Here is a 16750-nt window from a genome sequence, read left to right on the forward strand (position 1 = left end):
TTTGAAACTTGGATTCACTCATGAGGAAGTGTATGGCAGTAAGTCGGTCTTTGTATCGAAAGATACGTGGAAATTAGGTACACATAACTCATGAGGACTTAAGTATATGGCAATAGGTCTTTGGATCGAAAGATACGTGGAAATTAGGTGCACATAACTCGTGAGGAAGTATATGGCAATAAGTCGGTCTTTGGATCGAAAGATACGTGGAAATTAGGTGCACATAACCCATGAGGAAGTATATGGCAATAAGTCGGTTTTTGGATCGAAAGGTACGTGGAAATTAGGTACACATAGCTCATGAGGAAGTATATGGCAATAAGTCGGATCCAAAGAGACGTGGAAATTAGGTATACATAGCTCATGAGAAAGTATGTGGCAGTCGGTTTTTGGATCGAAAGATCCCTGGAAATTAGGTACACAGTCTTTGGACTGAAAGATGTGTGGAAATTATATATACGAGAATCTCATGAACAGATAAAGAGAATTGGGGCAAATTGGGAGATATTCAAGATAAAGCAAATTGGAAGATTTTCAAAAGCATTAAGTACATCTGATTATTTATAAATATAAGTGATCACCGGCCAAGTAATAACATATTAATTTGACTTGACAGCAACCATATCAACTGGACTTGAAGAAATAACAACGAATACATATAAAAATCCTGATGAAATATTACATATACCACCATATATATGCCCAGTAAGAGATGAATATAAACCTTCATTTGCGTTTTACTGACAAAATGAAAATATACATATACCACCATATATATGCCCAGTAAGAGATGAATATAATTACATTAATTTCAAAGAAGAAAATGTGGAATCAAGTCAATCCCTTAAACCAGAAAAAGATTCCCCTAATCATCAAATGCTGTTTGAAAACTCAATTCGTCAAATTAATTATTAATGGCTTTATTCACATTGCGGCTCGAAAACTCAAGCTCGTCAAATTAGTTGTTAATGGGTTTAACGACATTGGCAAAACGGAATGAAACCCCCATCTTAAAATAAGCAAATTTCAATAATCACAAATGATAGCTGAAAGCTACATTAGACTTCACATGATAAAACAAGATAAAAACCCCAATCTCAAAATGGGCATAGTCAATTATCTTATCAAAAACTACATTAACAACAAATCAAAAGCCTAATCTGTCCACCCCTTCACAATGCATCTCACTAGCAAAAACCTTGTATTTCTTCATATTTAATCAGGCTTAAAGTCAAAAATATAAGATATTACTCATTTGCCAAAAACATTAACGTCCTCTTGAAAGGACCCGCAAACCTTTCATACCGTGAATTCAAACCTTGAAAGGGATTTCATACTTAATTCATAAACATCACATAATTACAGACCTTTTAAGATCTAAGAAAATGCCTGCGACTGATATGATTACATAAGAACTAATAAATACAGAATAAACAGGACAATGAGATTCAATTCTGGGGCACTAGCACCCAGATAACAAACCATAATTGTACTCATTCCAGCCGAGCATTACCATGGCAGATGCCAATCACCATGGCAATAAGGCTCCAAAAAAACATGATATCTAACAATTCAAAAACTACTCTACAATTTGCCTCATAGAGAGGACACTCCCTACAAATGTTTTTTATCTTTGGCCGGACCCCTTGGGATCTTCTTTAAAATTTTGGCATCAATAACTTTGTACTGCTCCTTGGCTTTCAGAGATACTTTGTGAGCAAAAGAATCGATCTGATCTTGATATTTCTCGTACAGAAACGGAACAGTATGTGCAACAACAAGCACTAACCAAAATATATGAAAACAGAATCAGCTTCAGTCAAAAACATTCATATACATATATATAATTGCAGGCGTTTAAATAATAACAGTAACATAAAAAGAGCATGTAGACTCACCTATGTAGGCAAGAGACAGGAAATCACACCAGCTTCCAATAACAGAGAGAAGCCAGAGACTTGCAACTACCTGTGGAGCTCAAGGATTAAAACGGAAATCCAGGAGGGTCAAAAGTTCAAAATTGAACAGAACAAAGGGTTTAAGGAAAATACCAATAGATATTTCTTCAAGTCTCTACAAGTTGCAACCTCATGTAAAACAACAAAAGCTCTGTTGACTTCAAATCTAAGTTCAAAGGAAAGATTGTGAATTGCATCCTCTGGAATCACAATCTCTGGAATATGTGGTGGGGACCTGTAGCAAATGATACATCAGTTCTGTGCTAAAAAGAATAATACTATCTCACCTTGTTCTTCGTAGGAGCTTGTGATGGAAGCATGGACCTAGACTAGGGCAAAGAAACATAAGATTACATGATAATTAGTAGGACAATACCTCCGGGCCTTGTTCCACGATTACGCTGTATTAACTACACTAACACGCGAGTTCAGTAGCAACTTCTAGTTGCTTAAAGGGTTATTAGGTATGCCCCCGTGATGTTGTGATCAGGTACCACTGTATAATGACATCTACATTTATTCGAGCTTAACTATTTATCCAAATACGCCCTAAATATTGGAACCATTTTAATTTTTTGACAGCGCTTCAAAAGGCATACCCTGAATCAGGGCTTAGGTATGAAGGGTGAATTGGTATGAGGGGTAATTAATTCACGTAATTACACATAACCACATCCCTGAGAAAATCATGCCACGCGGACAATGGAACCGTTGTGGACTGCTGAACCAATGCCCTGTTGACACCATTCTAGTATTCCCACTCTGTTTGCCCTTGTAACATGTGACCAGGGCAATCCGGACTACTGGAAATTGGTCAATCTACTCTGAAATATATACCACGGTAATGGGCACATGCCACGGGGTCTTCTGCTACAGTAAGCATTACTTAAAATGCCCTATCACTGTATAGCAATTCTGTCTAGAGTGTAACAAACCTTAATGATGGTCACAAAGGCTTACGTTGGAGCAAGCTCTTGAGGATAAACTGCCCTATAATTGTATATATCTAGACTGTAACATAGACCCTATTAATATAAACAAGGTTTTAGGATAAGGGTAAGAATTTCCGTAAACTGCCAGATCTGTACATGGTCTGATAAACCAAATGGATCCGAAATCCAATTGAAAGTAGACTCTAAACCATTTTCTTCCCTATCCAAATTAGGGACCCTCAAATACTGTTTCAAACCTCGGTCAAAAGGAAAAGAGATAGATTCCATCATCAGTTTACACAATCACCAAATTTCAGCCCACTAATTAAACTTTAAAACTCCCATCGAAAAAAAGAAATAACCAGCTTTGCGTGGGTGATTAGTCCTGAGCGAACTCCCATCGAAAAAAAGAAAAAACCAGCTTTGAGTGGGTGATTAGTCCTGAGCAAACTCCCATCGAAAAAAAAGAAATAACCAGCTTTGAGTGGGTGATTAGTCCTGAGCATTCTGTGGGCATTTATCATTCCTTACCAAACAATAAAATAAACTCCCAAATGAAATCTTCTGTAAAAAAAAACATACCGCTTTAAGAAAGCGGCCGAATTGATCCAGATGAACAAGATCGCCAAGGAGAGAATAAGCACATGGCATACAAACGTCAAAAAGTGATATTCCATGCATTCAAATAGGATCCACAATACAGTGGCCCCAGCAAGAATGCTCGCAGACCTTTTCTTATCTCTCCACAAGAACAAATCCGCGGCTGCTCAAACAAAAACAAAACTTTAAACCCTTAGCACCATCTACAATAAACCCTAATCAAACAAAACCATCAAAATGACTGCAACACACAACGAACAAACAAATCAGAAACCACTTGCCTTTTCTTCCACCCAGACAGTTATGCACAGATTTCTTCCCTCCGACAGGTCTGTTAACGGGTTTAATGGGCTGATGAGAAACAGGGGGTTTTTCGTCATCTGAGGACGAAGAAGACGATGTTGAACGCTTATGCAATTTCCCAGAAACCTTGTCCATAAGGGACTCCTCAGAATGCTGGTGATCTGCCATCTCTGTAGCTCGAATTCTGCGACTTCCAAAATCAAATAGAACCGCCTTTCTTCACAAGAGAGAACGAGCTTATTCCCAATTTAATATCTGCTCTTTCTTAAGCACTAAGTCTTGGTGAAATGAAAAAGGCCTGTCATACGTTCCATACTTATACGAAATAGTCTCTACCCAATGGATCCAACGGTTTAAAATTTGTGGGTGAGCCGAGCCCTTGATAGAAAGGATTCCTCTAGAATATCGCCAACCACGTGTTGGCCTTTTGAAGTGCTTGACACGTGGCAAGCCTCTTTCGGTGTCAAAGTCTTAATAGATAGTTGGCAGTGTCCTTCATGTCACCGCTTGTATTGCGATCATGGGTAGAGAGTTTAATTTAATATTAGATCTGACGTATGGTGTTAAAAGTAAAGTGAAATAATGGGTTTTTATGGTTTTGTAATGGTAAAATATGAATTTTTATATAATAAAAAAGAATTTGTAATATTTTATTTTAAATAATTCTTTTTTGGAGTGTGAATATTAAGATATTTGGTTATGAAATAAATAATTATTCTGGATTTATCAAATTGTAAATATTAGAAATTAATATATTGCCCAATTTAATTGTAAAGGAGGTATTTAAGAGTGTTATTTAATTTTTACACTTAAAAATAATATTTTTAATCACGTAAATCACAATTTTAGAAAAAATGGGGTTAATCTGTGTAAATCACAATTTTAGAATAAATAGGATTAATTTTATTTTAATGAAAGTAAATTGGAGAGATGTAAATTTTAAAATATTTAGTTTTATGATGTAGTAAAGAATATGCTAATTTATACTCATTTTAGTTTTATTGGACATTACTACAAATTAAAATCTACATATAATTATTTTAATCTTAAATTTACTGTGTCAAGGGTATATTATTATTTTTTAAATGTAAATATTTTTAAATTGTAATATATATATATAAGTTTTTAGGGGTAGTTCAATTGACAATCATGAATTTTCTTTTGTGAAGTTTGAGGTTCAAATTGATTTATGGGATGGTTCGTGCATTGTATGGGTTTATCTCAAGGTTATAGTGGTAGCGGTTGGAAATGATCTCGTGTTATTGGAAATGATCTCGTGTCATTGTAAATGATCATGTATCATGTGAGTATGAATCCTACCAAGTTTTGTTGATTCCTCTAAACACAAAATAAAAATAAAATAATAATCTAATTTAAAAGTCACCACCAAATTAGACTTCAAATTTGTATATGACACCCCTTGTTTGTAGGACAAAAAAACCCTTTCAACACTTGAAACATCCAAATTAAAATAGATTTACAATAATTTTATTTATTTATTTTAACTACCACATAAATATTATGTAATAGATTTATATGCGCACTTATGTGTAATACATCTTATGCACCAAAAAATAATGAGATATAAACTTACCAACATGTACTTTTGTAAATTTAACAAGTCTTTTATTGTTCTTTTATGTATCTCAAACTAAAACATCTTAAAAAAACTCAAAAACAAGTCAATGATTGAGCTTACAATGGTTGTTCTAAGATCATTGTTAAAAGGTGGGGGCATTTCATGACCTTTATTTAATTTTGAACTCTTAAAATTTATTAGCTAATGATGTCATGAGAGCGGGCGGTTGGGGTTTTTTGGTCGTCATTGTTCCTCCCCCTCGTGTTGATTGTTTTTCATACATCTAGGGTTTCATTTGTGGATGAGTGCATATTTTTTCAATATTAGTGACAAATCTAAAGATTTTGCCATTGAATCAAGGTTTATCTTGGTTTTCAACTGGCTCGATTTGTTATAAGCTCAAATGTTCTTTTCTTGTTCCACACGTTCGCATCTCATTGGATTTTTTCTTATTGTCAGTCTATGATCTGGTGGTGTTTCTCTAGTTCTTGAGTGGTTGAGATCATTGCTTGTCTAATGGGTCTCCCAAGCAGATTTGTTAAAAATGCGAAGTCAATTCCCTTTCTTGATTTGAGGTTTTCCTCCTCTGCAAAGAAGAATGTGACTACATCGAAGGAAAGGGGGTTCATTAGTATGTTCACTAACCTTTGCCCTAGCTATAATTCTGTTTTAGAATGGACCTCTATTAATTGGGTAAATCATGAACCCATTGGTATTCTCTATTGTAGAAATGGTTATTATGCTTTTCTTTTTTAAAACCACAAGGACAAGGATTGGATCTACAGATCTAGACCTTATTTCATGAACACTAAAGGAATGTTTCTCACCCATCGGTCTCTGGATTTCAATATCATGATCAGATTGCTATATATTCCCCTTTTTCGTTGGGGTGAAGGTATTTTCAAGGCTATTGGAGATAAATTGGGCCAATTTATTTCTAATGATACGGACAAAATAACTTCTCTTGTGCCATAATTTGCATTGAAATGGACTTTTCAAAAGGCCTTCCTGAAGTAATTCAACTTAACTTGGATGGTTGGTCCCATTTTCAGGCCTTGGATTATGAGCAGGTTCCCTTTAAATGTAATTTGTGTCATTGAGTATGGTCACTTTGAAAAAAGTTGTCCTAAGGCTCCAACTTCTCAACTTTCTTTTAATCCTCCATCATCTTCTCATAGTAATGATGAGCAAGGAGCATTCAAACCAGTTACAACGAAACACAAGAAGCATTTGACGAAGAGGTTGCATGCTAGCAGGCTTGAATCTCACCAGCATCCTCCCTCTAGAGATAGATATGAAGTTTTGAATTCCACAGAGGTTGAATCTATGGGTGATGAGGCCCAAGTTGATCATTCAATCCCAGATCAAGTGTCTCCAAAGAATATTAATTCATCCATTAAGGAAAAGTTTTTGTCAAAGGATACTGACAAAATCCCTCTTATAATAAAGAAAAAAGAAGAATTTGGAAGTGAGGATGAAGAGGAGATCTAACCCCCCCTCTTCTTCTCCTTCCTATTTAGATGTTCTAAAAAATAATATGCATTCTTCCCCTCTTTTAACAAGAAGTAGGAAAGGTTGAAGGAAAAAAATCCTGAAATTTGGTGTCGATAATTCTCTTGCCTCCCATGGGTCTAGTGGTGGGTCAATTTCTCTCAAATCTTAGAAATGTTTTGTTTTTGCATCATCTTGTGCAAGCAATTTGTAAGAATATACTCATGTTCTCAAGAAGTAGTATGTGCAAGCTTTAGAAGGTCTAGTGTTGGATCTTTGTCCCTCTTATTTTTTTGGGGTGGAGGATGGTTTTTAGCTCCTTTCTTTTTAGATTCATAGAATAAAAATTCTTCGTAATGGTCATTTTGATGTACTTGCTGTGTGTTCCAGATGCAAATTTTTATTAATACAAATTCTCATTATTATTTTAAAAAAGCGGGTGTTTTCCCAAAGAGAAAGACCATGTTCCTAAACCAAAGTTGATAGCTATAACATCTTGATTTCTCTCTTCAATCTATCAAGGCCCTATTTATTATGTATCTATTACTTTTATGCATTGAGTTTTATGACACTTAAATTATGGGTGGTCTTATGTTGATTGGTTAGTCTTTTGCCTTTTCATAATAGCATGTGGTCATTATTTTCACAATTATTCTTCTACTAAAACCAAATTATATATTTTTATTTTTATTTTCAACGAAACGGGTATTTGGAATTATAGTTACATAGTCTAGATTGAAGGCTAGAACCTTTTACAAGAGAGTTCGGATGCTACCTCTCCAATTCTTGTTCATATTACATCACTTTTCTTCCTTCTTTCCTTTCTACTAATTTGCATAATTCTACTTTGACTATGTTTGTAAATACTCTAGAAAATAATACCCAAAAATATATATTTGCAATTCATTAAAATGGGAAAATGAGGTTGGAAATCGCTTCCATCTTCATTACTTAACAGAGATCCATCTTTACTGCAATAGCTTCAATCTTCATTGTTGGGCAAAGAACCCCCTTCACTACAGTGTAGCACTCAAAAACAACGACAAGGACTGAGAAACGAGGGAGAGTTCCCTGTTGACGATACTTAGCTACAGGCATAAAGTTTGCACTCACTGAACCACCAGGAAGAGACCGAAAACATCCATAATCAAGGAATAGGAAAGTTACCAAAAATTTCCCATTGACCAACAGATTTCCTTGAGTCTGTGATGCACCCACATTTTCCATTTCATCTATTATTTTATTGTGAGCTCTTAGAACATGATAAAGATCAGTTTCTTAAAATGTTTCCAACTGAGTGATGATTCAACATTGCAGAGAGTATCTGGGAGGATCAAGATAGAGCTTTACCTTGTTCAGTTGTTGTATGACCAAGAGAGAGTCACTTATGATTACCAATTTTTTAATTTCTTTTTCCATGTCCAGTCTCAGGCCTTGGAAGAGAGCTAAGAACTCCGCTTAATTATTTGTAGAGAATTGGAGCCCCCATGCATATTTTATTTCTTCGTCTTCTTTGGGATCAATAAGAACGCCACCTCCTCTTACTTGTCTCGGATTTCCTTTCGATGCCCCATCGAAAAACGGTGAGAAGCATCGCTTTCCTTTCCTCCATTTTTTTATTTCATGGTCATCCATCTGCAATTTCCAGCTAGGACTAAAAATAGGTTTCAAACATCGCTCAGCTTGAGGGGAAGGGAGATCTAAGTTGCACCATTTCTCATTTGTTTCTGGAATGATTAGGAGATCATTTGGATCGAATCCTTTAGTTGTAATTTCCTCAACTACTAACTGTTTTGATTTGGCAGTTGTGACACTGGATTTAACCTCTTTATTATGAAAAAATGATAGTTACGAGCTATCTAGATTAGCTAATAAGTATATTTAGGGAGGACGCTCCAATACCGAGCGACAACCGTGTCTTTTGAGCATTTCCACAAGGTTTTATGTATCCAACTTATAAACATCTCTTCCCAAGACATTGGGCAAGTGCCTATATTTATTACTTCGCTGAATATTTCCTTCCAGACAGAGAGAGCATAATTGCAGATCTTGAAAATATGATCAATTGTCTCTTCCTTCTCTTTGCACAAGACACATCTAGATGGTCCTTGGATTTTTCTTTTCTTTAAGTTTTCTGTTGTAAGGATTTTCCCTAGAACAAGCTCCCAACAAAAAATGTTTACCTTAGGCAAGCCATTAGTGTTCCCAACAGACTTCCATAGTCCCATAGAAGACAAATTCCCATGATGTGAAACAACACATCATATCATGTTTTCACTAAGTATGAGAGGTTAGAGGAGGTCCAAATTCTTTCATCAACTAGTTTATTGTTGATAGGAGTGCATCTTTTTAAATCTTGTTTCATCATACTCTATTCAGACAAAAGATGTTCTGGAAAAGCTTGTCATACCCAATTGTTCTAGTTACCATTATCATCCCAAGTTGAAAGGTCGGAAATATAAACTAGTTGATGGGATTTCATCTAGTCTGCCAATTCATGCATTTTGGGGTTTTTATTCAAAATCTCTTTCATATGTAAATGATCCTTCCACAACTGGATCCTTTTCCCATTTCCATCTTTCCATCCTAAATGATCAAGAATCAGGGGAGAAATGCCCTTGTAGAGCTTCCAAATATTTGAACCCTTCTCATTCCTATTTTCATTTTTAGGTATTAGGAGTCAACTTTTATGAAAGTACTTTCTAAGGAGGGTTGACTTCCACCATTCAAAAGAGGGAGAGATCAATCTCCAAATAATCTTCGTACCCATTGTTATATTCATTAATTCAAGATCCTTGACACCTAATCCCCCACAGAGGATAGGAAGCCTAACTATCTACCAATTGACAAGATGAAATCTAGTTTCATTGGACTTGCCTCCTTGCCACAAAATTTTTCTGAAAAGTGTCCCAATTTTGGACAAACCCCTTTAGGAGCTAGAAGCGCAATACCAAAGTAGAGAGGGAGGGATGAAAGCACTGCTTTAATGAGGACAACTTTCCCAACGACGTTAATCCATTGTGTTCCCCAATTCAGATTTTTTTTTTTTTTTGAATCATGATTTCCCAATCATCAATATGAGCTACTCCAAAAGATATTGGCAATCCAAGGAATTTAAAAGAATTCCATTCGTTACAGACCGAGAAGGAAAGGTCCCTTGCAATTTCAGTCAGGATTTATTCACTGTTGTTCAAGCCATAGATGTGGCACTTCTCCTTGTTAAGATTCCCACTGGATAACTCATGGTAACTACACATTATCTTTTGGAATCGGCCTACAACAATTTTAGAGACCCCTCCCAATAACAAGGTGTCATCAGCAAAGAGAGAATGGTTTATATTTTTGACATTTCAAGTAATGCTCAACCTAGCTAATTTTTCATCCATCCTGGTCCTTTCCAAAATTTTGCTGAAAGGTTCTTCCATGATGATGTATAGCAAGGGTGGCATGGGGCATCCTTGCCTCAAGTGTCTCGTTGCTCTGAAAAATCCCACAGGTCTTCCATTTACAAACGGAGCTATCCAAGGGGAGCTTATACAAGTTGCAATGCAACTAATAACCTTCTCATTGAAGCCCGTTTTCCTCATAGTGTTGAAAAGAAAGGAGTACCTCACTCCATTGAAGGCATTCTCCATGTCCACTTTTATAACCATATCGGTTTCTCCTAATTCTTTGCTGGTATGGATGGCCTCCTGTATTAAAATTATATTGTCCACTATTTGCCTCTTCTCCATGAATCCTCCTTGATTTTCATAGATCAAAGAGGGAAGAAATTTCTTAAGCCTAGAAGAGATGATTTTCGAGATTATCTTATATGAAGAGTTGCATAAAGAAATAGGACGAAATATGGAAAAGCTTACCGGATTTGATTCTTTTGGAATGAGAGCAATGAAGGAGGAGTTTGTTCCCCCTCCTAATCTTTCCTTTGATCTGGATTTATTAACCATGCGAAGAAGATCCTTTTTTATCAGACTCCACATTTCCCTATAAAAGAAAATTGAGAACCCATCAGGAACAGGCGCTTTATTTGGAGCCAGACCCCAAATCGCCTCAGCTAACTCGTCTTCACTAACCTCTCTTATCATCCATTGGTTTTCATCATTCGAGAGGGAAGCTTAGATTGGATTCAAAAAATCAGCAGCCTTCACCTCATCCAAATCTACTTCTTCCTTGTACAAACTGCAAAAGTGGGTGAAAGTTTCTTGCTTGATACCCTCCACTGAAGAAATTTTTTCTTTTCCTTCCAAGGTAATCTCTTTAACCCTGTTATGGGCTTCTCTAAATTTCGCCATTCTATGGAAGTATGTTGTGTTTTGATCTCCCTCCCTTAGCCATAGACTTCTAGATTTCAACCTCCATAATTGTTCTTCCTTCAGCAAAGATTTCTTTTGTAAGGGTCGCTTTTGCTTCTAAATGATTCAGAGTTACCTCTTATTTTTCCATTTTCCACTGATGGAATTATAATATTTTTTGCAACTCCTGTCTCTTCCATCTTGGGGGTTGATATTTTGTATTTAACCAAACCATTAACTCCCTTTTTACAACCTTTAGGCTTTTTTCCCAAACAAAATAAGGTGAACCAGAGATTGACCTTTTCCAGGCTTGAGCGATCAGCTCCAAAACACCATCTTCTTTCAGCCAATCCAGTTTAAATATGAAAGGTATTGGTCCCAAGTTATCAATAGGGGATAGATTTATCTTGATTGGCTTATGGTCTAACCCTCATTGAGCAAGGATAAAAGAGTTGCACTCCATCCCTTTATCCAACCAACAGTTGTGGATCAAAAACCGGTCAAGGCGAGCAACAATGTGACTATTTCACTGCGCTTGTTTTACTAGCCGATCTTTGGTGACAAATCCACCAAATCCCACTCCAACATTAGATCTTCCGTTCTCTCTTGAAAAGGATCCCGAACAGGGCATCCTCCTCTTTTCTCCACTGCCTTTAGAACTGTGTTGAAATCTTCTCCCAACACATAGTTTTCATGTCCAAAATTCTCTCTTATTCTTCCTAGGGAGTTCTATAATTCCAAATTTTCTCCATAAATGACAAGCTCGTAAACATAGACCACTAGAGTTCTCTCTCCACGACATTTTTCCTCTAACAGGGTTGCAATCCAGTGTTGTGAGTTAGGATTGTCCACTAGATTAAATTTTGTGTCATCCCAAAATAATCTCATTCCTCCTGACGCACCTTTTGAATCAAGTGCAATTCCCGAACTATTTTTCCAAATTTTTTTTTATTAATTCGATAGATATTACCACCTCAAGTTTTGTTTCCTGCAACAATACAGCTGTAGGATTTTCATTTTCAATCATATTTTTTAATGCAAGGAGTTTTTGGGGGCCTCCCATTCCCCTTAAGTTCCATGATAAAACTATCATTTCAAGGAGGGAGACTTGAGAAACTCACCACCTTCTTTTTTTCCTTCAGCACCTTTTAAATATTTTGCCTTGAGGATTTACGGGATCACTAATTGATTCCCAAGCTTTTTGTTTTGCTCAACCTCCCTTTCTCTCACTGCTTTCTTTGGCAGTCTTCCCTGGTGCTTTTTTTATTGATTTCCATGTCAAGACTGCTTCCTTCATCAGCCCAACTCAGTGAATGTGTTCTAGTGCAGAGTTGTAACCCCTATTGGAATATTGAATTCAATCTCTTTTCTGTCTTGCATCATTTCCAGATCTTGTTTAGGATTTTTCGAAGTTTCTTCCTCATCATTCTGCTGGTTTTTGTTCTCATCTTTCCCCACCTCATTTCCTTGGTTCTCATCTAGTTCAGGGTCTTGGCCATTTGTTTCAGGGGCTAAATCCTCATTCCCTTCATGATTCTGTAGAATTTCTAAGGAGTTTTCAGATGTTGCTATCCCACTCTTTCCTTTACTACTATGCTCTTTGTTAGTCCCTACTTTTTTATAGTTCCGGTTGTCACCTACTACAAAATGTGTTTCCAGCTGTCCAAAGAGTAAATGAGCAGATAATTTTGCAATAATTTTCCAAGCAATAGAAGGACTCAAAGCCTAAATCAAACCCTCTCCATTGGAAATTTCTCTGAACAAGATTTCTAATGACATGTGGAAGTCCAAAAATGGACTCTTGGATCAAAATATATGGTTTGTTGAAGTTTCAAGGATTAAATGCCCTGAAAGGAATGAATATTGACGATCGCATATTGGAGATCGAGAAATATTGATGATCGCATATTGGAGGTCCAAAGATATCGGTGCATCGCAACATTGTAATCAGGCATATCAGCGATCGCATATCGGAGCATTGACACATTAGGCATATCGGCAATCAGAGAATCGGAACTTCTTCAGGTGACAACCTTTAAAAAGTTGTGATATGGGTGAACCGTCGATAATGCTACAAAGTGTCGGCAAACACCGATAAGGATTAACAAAGGATTTCATTGCAAAACCAAAGGTGGACAAACCCTTTTCTCTCTCCTCTAGCAGGACACATGGAATCATATGATTGGTTTCGATAAGCTACACGTGGCAGCATATGATTGGTTCTGATAAAGCTACAGTGACATCTGATGTCAGCATGATGTGGAGGTACATAAGGACACGTGGCAGGAAGTTTTGGCATTTTGAGGGGCCTAAGGGGGCAAATTTGGGTGACACGTGTCACCACTCAGGAAGTGCCATGTGGAGTGATGACATCATATCGGAGGTTGAGGATGTCAACAATTTATAACAGTTGGCAATTGAAAAAGTGTTGATAAGGGGGATCTGATATTAAGGTTGGCACATGGTCAAGAAGAACTTATAGAAGCAAGGGCTCTAAGCTCTTAACAAAGGAAAAATGGCCCCGAGCATGAAAAAAATTCCCTAGTGCCTTAAGGCTAAGCCTCTAGTCACCGCACCCAGTCCCATGGAAGGAAAACCGAAAGGGGCTAAATAAAAGGGGCCAAGGACATCAAAACTTTATTTTCGTAATGTCTTTAAGAATAAAAGTCCTGATGAGTAAAATATTTGATATAACACTATTATTGCAATAATACAGGACATATTGGACTCTGATAGTGTAATATAAAGAGTTATGAGATGGATGAGTCGGCAACTGTGATTTTGCGACACCACTGAGGCCACCACAATTAATCGCTCCCAACTCTAGAAAGTGGGAAATTCAAGTTGTTAAGGGGAAAGCGACAGACGAACCGACTGAAGAACTAAAGAGGAACATTGTGGCAAAGACGTGGCCTGATCAGAGGCCATCACAGGAATGGCAGGGAGATATTTTCCTCAACCATCATTCAGTTTTCCTTATTTCTTTTATTCTGTAATTTCTGCATTTTAAAGAAAGGAATCAAATCCTTTGTAATGATTTGGGCAGCAGACCTTCGCACGCCGAGACAGTTAGTTAATCAGACAGCTAGAGCTCGGCTGAGATATTTTGTAACTTCTTTCAAATCTCCCCCTCTCCTTATAAATAGAGGGAAGAAACACTTAACATAGGTTCCAGAATTCTGCACCCAAGAGGCCTGAATTTTGTGGTTCCACTTTGGTTCAATTTGCTTGTTCATGAGGTCCTTGGGCTAATACAATTGCTAAATGTAATGGACTGGTGATTTGGACTCCATCTTCAAGGATTAATGAAATTGTTTTGTTGATTCCAATTAGAGCAATGTGCAGTATGTTTCCCCTTTGTTTATCACTTCATGTATGTCTTTCCTCCTTTGAAATAGTGTAATGAAGTTGTTGGTATCACTCTCCTTATGGTTGTATGTTTGCTGCTAAGTAGTAAAAATTACCTGTGTTAACTACAAATTTACTTGTGTTATTTAATATCCTACAGTACTTGTATGTGCATAAATTTACTTATTGTTGTTTCGTGACAAATGTATTCATGAGGCATATAGTTTGATACCTTAATTCCCGCTCCACTCTTTATGCATTTTCACCTCCTCACTCTTCCATATTTCTAGTAGAGATTGTTGCTTAGGATTTTGTGCTATGTCCAGCCCTCTGCATCGGTTTCCCTCATTTACTTCCTCCTATTCACCTATACTACAACAACTATGTTAAGCTGCCTATTGTTGTGTGTCGACCACTAGAACCAAGACATTTCTCTTTGAGATTAGCCATATTTACCCCCTGAGTATTTAGATCTATGTGTTTTCTTGAGTTTACCTTGATGAAGGACTATTGAACCAAGCCCTTGAATTATCTCTTTTCAAACTACGTGACATATGGATTGCAATAGAAAGCCCTATTGATAATCTTTAAAATCACTCCTCTTGGATGCCCTAGGCACTGACCCTTTTCTTTCAACCCGAGGGTTGTCTCTACGAGGGTTCTATATCTTCTAAAGCACTTGTGTGACAGGAGATTGAAAAAGCTACAACATCTGTCTGGTGTCATTGCTGGGGAACGAATAAGAATATTTTTCCCTGGGTATGAAAATTTTTACATTCCCTGTGTCGGGTGAGCAAGAGAAGTGTGGTTTGAAGATATCTCACCTTAGTGACTCCATTGTTCGAATCTTATTGTAAATACCTTGGATACTTCACTATCTATATCCTTTTTTGGTCATCCTAGATTTCAGGAGACCTCATACTCGCTCTAATGATAAACAAAAAAACTACATTTGAACTTGAGATACTCACTTAGAGGGGTTTTCAAAATAGCAATTCCTGCATTCTTGGCCAACAAATTTGACCCACTAGATTTTTCTTCTATTCCTAGTTATCCCAATCATGTCCCTTCAGTTCATGAATGGTATACCTATTTGCCTAGATTCAACGGAAACATAGATAGAAGGTCGGGCCAACACCTCAAGGATTTTCATGAATGCATGGAACAACTGGATATTGTTTTTGAAGATGTGAAAATGACATTGTTCATGCATTCTTTAGATGAATATGCTAGAGTTTGGTACAGAACAATACATCATGGAAACATATCTTCCTTAAAGAGCTTTCACATAGCATTTAATCTTTTTTGCAAAAGATTATATCCACAAAATGCTCTATTTGAATATTGGTGTGCACATTTTAATGTTGAAAATATTTTTGAGGTTAATGATCTCGCTAAATATGTTTATGGGGTTCAACTCCAAGAAAACATATAATTGCGTCAAGAAGCATCACCCAACGATCAAGAAAGGGAATAAAGAGACATTATTAAGCTACAAATAAACCCTCAGAGATCTTATTTTGCCGAATTTGATGATTCTCCTTCTTATGATGTGTATGACTCTAATGGGGAGTCGAGTAGTGCAGAACCACAACAGTCTCAGTCATGGGAAGCTACGCAAAAAGAGGAGGCCCGCCATGAGGTTAATAATGAGGCTTCGGTTTACAATTCACATCCTTCAAATGGAGAACAAGTTCAAGAAGCTATTATTAAAGTCGATAAAGATTCTCAAATCTATGATTCAGATGATTCAGAGGAGGATGATATTGTTGCAGAATTTCAGAGGGATTTGCTTACAAATAAATGGGGAGAAGATGACCAAAAACAACTTCTTCAAGAGGAGCACAAAGTTGAAGAGCCAAGAAATGTCTTTGGCTACCTGTTGCAGAAAGATCCTCCCTGGAAATTGTTCAAGAAAGGGAGACAACTATAATTTTTTCTCATCGATTCCATGATCCAGTAACTGACTACATGGCATCTTTCTTTGGCCTGCAACAGTATACATCAATTCCAAGGTATGTGTCAAATTTTTGGTTTGAAGTTCTTATAGGGTGCATGACTATTTTAGTCATTGATTTCAAGAACATAACCCAATTAGAAGGTTCATGGAGGAGATTAAAAGAGTTGAGCATCGACTATCAAGTTGGGAGCACATATCAAATTTTTTGTCCAAATATTTTATGTGTTACATGCTTGTTTTAACTGTTGAATTTCTAGGGAACGATGGCATAAGGTCTAGTACGCTGA

General features: G+C 36.8%; 1 protein-coding gene across 1 annotated transcript; it reads right to left on the minus strand.

The window, feature by feature from the left end:
- Positions 1-1307: 1307 nt before the first annotated feature.
- Positions 1308-4095, minus strand: LOC149224436 (reticulon-like protein B2). The gene is made up of 5 exons (XM_089386117.1): positions 3772-4095; positions 3473-3653; positions 2052-2193; positions 1899-1968; positions 1308-1784 (listed from the first exon to the last, which is right to left on the minus strand). Exons 1-5 carry the CDS (start codon positions 3959-3961, stop codon positions 1615-1617), a joined length of 753 nt encoding a protein of 250 aa, XP_089242243.1. The 5' UTR covers positions 3962-4095; the 3' UTR covers positions 1308-1614.
- Positions 4096-16750: the final 12655 nt, after the last annotated feature.

The sequence above is a fragment of the Pinus tabuliformis genome, chromosome Q, assembly GCF_031772625.1.
Source record: "Pinus tabuliformis cultivar Carrire ecotype Pingquan chromosome Q, CPIR1, whole genome shotgun sequence".
Taxonomy (NCBI): Eukaryota; Viridiplantae; Streptophyta; class Pinopsida; order Pinales; family Pinaceae; genus Pinus; species Pinus tabuliformis.

What these genes read in the sequence shown, in the direction of transcription:
- LOC149224436 (XM_089386117.1), bottom strand. Translation starts at nt 3,961, where the DNA reads ATGGCAGATCACCAGCATTCTGAGGAGTCCCTTATGGACAAGGTTTCT. An exon ending in TCGGCCGCTTTCTTAAAGCG is followed by an intron (nt 2,194 to 3,472) that starts GTATGTTTTTTT and finishes CATTTGCTACAG; the next exon opens with GTCCCCACCACATATTCCAG. An exon ending in ACTTGAAGAAATATCTATTG is followed by an intron (nt 1,969 to 2,051) that starts GTATTTTCCTTA and finishes TGAGCTCCACAG; the next exon opens with GTAGTTGCAAGTCTCTGGCT.